We start from the raw sequence: 4,748 nt of genomic DNA on the forward strand, positions 1-4,748 counted from the left end.
AAGAGGAAAATAGAGCCTTGGCTGAGTGAAAATGCTAGAAAAGCAGCGGTAATAGAGTAGGCTTCTGTTAATAAAATTAAATTAATTAATAGAAAGAAAGGGATAGATAAGCTTTTTTGAATGATAGTGAAAGGAATGAACCATCAGTAAAACTTCAAAAAGCTGTATTGTTCTTCAGTCTATTGACACATTAGAAAAAAATCTACACCTGCAGTTCTTAGAGTGTAAATCCTAAGTACTTCTATGGCAAACAGCTGTGAAATTTGGCTCTGATAAATTTCCGAAGAAGTGAAGAATTACTGGACAACTGAAGAAGAAAACTTTCTGCCTGAGAGTGACTTGTATTTCAGTAAGTGTAAAACTAGTGCAAGGAGAGAGTGTAACAGTGGTGGAGTACAGGTTTGCTGCTTTCTTATAAGAGATGGAAATAACAGCTTTTGAGCAAGGACTAAAAAGGAAGGGAGAAAGTGCAATTACAAGTCTTGGTTTTGATCTAGCAAAGTGTATTAGCACGAGCACATCAAAACTGTGTAAGTAATTATGTATCCTTTCAGTCTGCTTCTAGCAGACAGTTCCACTTTGGGAGATTAGGCTGATAGCAAGCGGGACCAGATACTGTGTGACATGGCATTCTTCCTGTAGTGATTTGGGGGTTGTGAATCCATGCACATGTAGCTTCATCCCTTTAGCTATGATTTTGTGCTCTTAACATCTACGTTACCTTTCTTTTTGTGTCATCCATTTAGATGAGCCAATCTAAAGCAGTAAGTTTTCAGTCCTAGGAAACAATGAGTAAACTTAGTGGCAATAGATTTATTTTTGCTTTCAGTAAAGCAATGGAAAAAAAATCAAGACAAGCTATGGTCTAGCAAATTGCTGGGACATGTTTGCATTCTAAAAAAAAGTTGCATCTGTGCTCTACCTGCCCTAACCTAGAAGGGCAACCTGGGCAGGATAGATAAACAGGCATTTCATATTCTCATGCTGAATTACATGAGTCTTAATAGTGTGGAGTTTAAAATAGGGCACAGAACAAATACAGCCCTCTTTAAAAGGAGATTTTTAATTTTTTTTTTTAAAGGTGGTTTTAGCATTTCAGTCAGGGCTCTAGAAAAATGCTTACCTTCCTGCTGCTTAGAAAATAACCAGCCTCTGTCATCTGGAGGGAGGGAAGAGGCATAGGCACTTTGGACTCACGGACACATTTTCCTATTGCTGACAACTTGGTTGCATTTTATAGTTCTTTTTTCCCCCTTTTTCAGTCTAGATATTGCTTTGGAGTATTGCTGTGGTAATGGCAGAAATCAGCTGTCTTTCTGACACATTTTCTGTTTTCCTCATATAGGAAGGAAGTTGCATGTTCACTTATGGAATGGGAAAAATCCTAATTTATTACATTGTAGAGTATTCTAGTCCCTGTAAACAAAATCTCTGATCCTGCTAAGTTATGCTGCATTTACGGCATCTCCAGCTGAAAGCAGAATGGGAATTAACGCTGTTCTCTTTGTGACCTTTGTGAAATGACTTTTGTGAGAGAGATTGGAATCCAGTGCATTATTGCAGTCTGCTTTCTTAGCTATCTGCTGTCTCTCATAAATAGAAAAACTTGTCATTACCGCAAATTTTTTTTAACATCATGTAGATGAGGGTGCACTTAGCACAGCCTGGTACGTAGGGCATTGGCATTCAGTAATTGGAGAGAAAGTAACCAGCCATGTGCCTTTCTGTATACCACACTACACATAAAAATGGACTCAGACTCAAACATAACCACTGCTTAATCTGTATTAGTTTTTTAAATAAGTTATCCTGGATATATCTTTAATTTATAGATTCACCTCTTGTCTGTAGAATCATCAAGGTTATGCTAAATTGCCTGCAATTTGCTCTTCTTAAATTAAAGGAAAACCATTGCATTTAATTAAAATAAAAGCTCTTTAATTTGGATTATGTTGGCAGTTTTCTGCAGAGCGGCAACACTTGGGATTTACTGAGAGTGAAGCAGCTATTCAGGCTGGTTCCCTAGAACGAATTTCAATAAAGGGGGTGGGGGGAGTTATTTTTAGTGGGTTTAGATTGTAAAATTTACTCACGTGCAATTTGAGAGGTTGTTATAAATATAAGTAAAGCAGAAGGATTTGTTTTTATGAATAAGACACTGTAGAGGAACAGAGGTTAAGAGTATTATGTCTCTGATGCCTGAATAAGAATTTTCTGAGTGATGAGCAACTCTGCATCTGGTACCTGGTTTCTTCATTGTCCCAAAGGAGAAACGCCTTTGTCATATGTTTTATTAATTCTTGCTTTCAGACCATTAATGGTTTTTTATACCAGAATTATCTGAATATGGTAATTGTTTTTTTCAGGCTTTATAAATATTCTAACATAAGTCACTTCTAAAGGTGACCTCCAGAGTGGAGAAGAAATAGGCAATTGCTGATTTCAAAGGGGAAAAACGTGTTTCATAATAATGTCGGTGGAATTTCGAAATTTTTGTATGTGTAATAAAGTTGTTGGTTTTCTTAGTGCCTCTTTTTGTGTGTCTGAAACTCAGGTTCTGTTTTTTCTTGATAAAGTAAGAAATCGGTGAAACAGTCATTTGCAAAGCTGAATAAATAGAAATTGTCTGAACTATTATTTTGTTTTTAATACTTTAGGTGCAGGTAGTAGTGGATGAAATAAATGTGGGAGGGCAAAAGTCTTTTGCCGCTGCTTGTTTGGGAATACGAAGGGGATTTTAGATGTCTGAAATTTTGGAGTTGTACTGTGGGCAAGAAGGTATATCCTCTGTTAATATTTAATATTAACTGGCTTTCTGTTTAAATGAAAGCACACTAGACTGAAATGCAGCTGAAATTTCCAGAGATCTGAGCAAATCCAAAATACATAGACACTGGTATTCTGGTATTCCTTGTGAAGCAGTACGTGCTTTAAAAAACAACATAGCACACAGAGCTTTTTCTTTTGATAAATAAGCATTAGGACCAAAGGAGACATGCCTAGTTGAAAAAAAAACCAAACAAAAAAAGTTCTTTGTAGAGCAGCTGTCAGGAAAAGGTGTTTCTCACTTTCAGTGTTGTTAATGGTGGTAATAATTTTGAACATGGATAAAATTAAAGTCTTCTATGGTAATATTAGCCTGCCTGTATTTTATGTGTTTGTGATAGGAAGATATTTTCAGTTATGCGATGAAAGTTGGAACTCCCTGTGTGCCATATAGTGAAGTTAATACATGAAATCTGATATGTACACTGTGCTTCTGAATGGATCAAGGTGGTGGGTGAGATTTAGGCCACCTAAAGAGCTGTCTGTAAAGCTGTTCATGAAGACAGTTCATTTATAGCATTTGTACCAGTGATTAAAATGATCGTGATCCTGTGTTTCACAGCATAAATTGATCATCATCAGAGGTTAGGCAAGAAGGCAGACTCTAATCAAAGAGGTTTTACTGTCAGCTATTTCTAATCTCTCTGCTTTCTCCACAGCACATTAAAATCTGATTTTCAGGAAGTAAATTTAGTTACTTCACTGACCTTTGAAACTGTATTGATGTTTTGTGTTTGAGCACTGGGGTATTGTTGAAATTGTAGGTTTTTAATACTTACCTACATTAATTCTGAAGTTTCTGTGGTTACAGCCATTTGCTAGAAGGAAGCCATTTGAATTAAAAGTTAAAAGTTTTGTAGAGACAATTGTGACAGTTAAATCCCTGTTCTTTTATAATGTGCTTGCCTGTGTTGTTTTCCGTGTAGCTTGCACCACGAGAGAAGGCAGCTATGAATTACAATCAGAAGCTGAAGGAGAAGTTCCAGCATCACCCAAAGATCAGGCGCATCGCTCAACACCGTCATTTGCCTAAAAGTATATTCTGCCAAATCAAGGAGCAGCGTATCATGAGAGAAGCTCGTCGGCGAAAGTATGTTGTCTTCTTCTGGCTATGTTTTCTCTTGTTCCTAGTAAAATGCATCCCTGCAGTGCTGTAGCGGCAGTGTATGGGAGTGATAGAGCCACAGTGTATGGGACGAACAAGTAAGAGCTACTTCTAACATCTGAATGAGTGATCATGACCTACTGGATTCATTACCTTTGATCATAAGGAAAATGCAGACAAGTGCCAGTATCAACGAGGACTGGCTGCTTCCCAAACGTATGCTGAAGAAATGGGAGCAAATACCATGTTGGAAGGAGTCACAATGCTCTGTTAAGCCTGACATGATGCAACATTGCAATGGAAACAAAATAGCCTGTTTTGGGGGTGTGGAGGGGCTTTTTGTTTTTGTTGGCATTTGGTTTGGGTTTTTTTGTGGGGTGTTTTTGTTTGGTTGGTTTTTTAAATGCCGGACTCCAGGATTAGTGTTTTCAGTCACCTGGATCATTGCCATATTGGAATTTCTAGGAGGAGAAGATGGCATACTTTGCTGTAGCCATTAAATTAACAGTAAAACCAAAAAGTGGTGGGTTTTAGTCACCTTTCTTAGCTGACAGACTCTACAAACTAGAACAGCAAATACTATTGAGATGAAAACCAAGTAACCTGAGCTCCCAAGAAAAGGCTCAATTTGAAAATTTTCTAAATTAACCAATTCTAAAGTTGTTTTTCAGCAGACAACCCTTCTTCTCAGAAGAAGTAGTACTTGACATTTGGATAGTAAAAGCAGAGCAATTATTGAATATTTTTTTAAATTGTAGGATATCTCCATTAGTAGCTTAAGCAGTAAGCTAATCACAGAATCACAGAACGTTAGGGA

At 37.2% G+C, this 4,748-nt stretch overlaps 1 protein-coding gene across 1 annotated transcript in view; it reads left to right on the forward strand.

The window, feature by feature from the left end:
- DCAF13 (DDB1 and CUL4 associated factor 13) overlaps window positions 1-3,956 on the forward strand; it is a gene marked incomplete at both ends in the record, with an annotated part of 19,504 nt that extends 15,548 nt beyond the window's left edge. Inside the window, 1 exon segment of the mRNA XM_010187785.1 lies at window positions 3,753-3,956. Within this exon segment, the coding sequence (XP_010186087.1) occupies window positions 3,753-3,956 (204 nt within the window).
- Window positions 3,957-4,748: the final 792 nt, after the last annotated feature.

This window comes from Mesitornis unicolor, unplaced genomic scaffold (genome assembly GCF_000695765.1).
Source record: "Mesitornis unicolor isolate BGI_N332 unplaced genomic scaffold, ASM69576v1 scaffold13167, whole genome shotgun sequence".
NCBI classification, from domain to species: Eukaryota; Metazoa; Chordata; class Aves; order Mesitornithiformes; family Mesitornithidae; genus Mesitornis; species Mesitornis unicolor.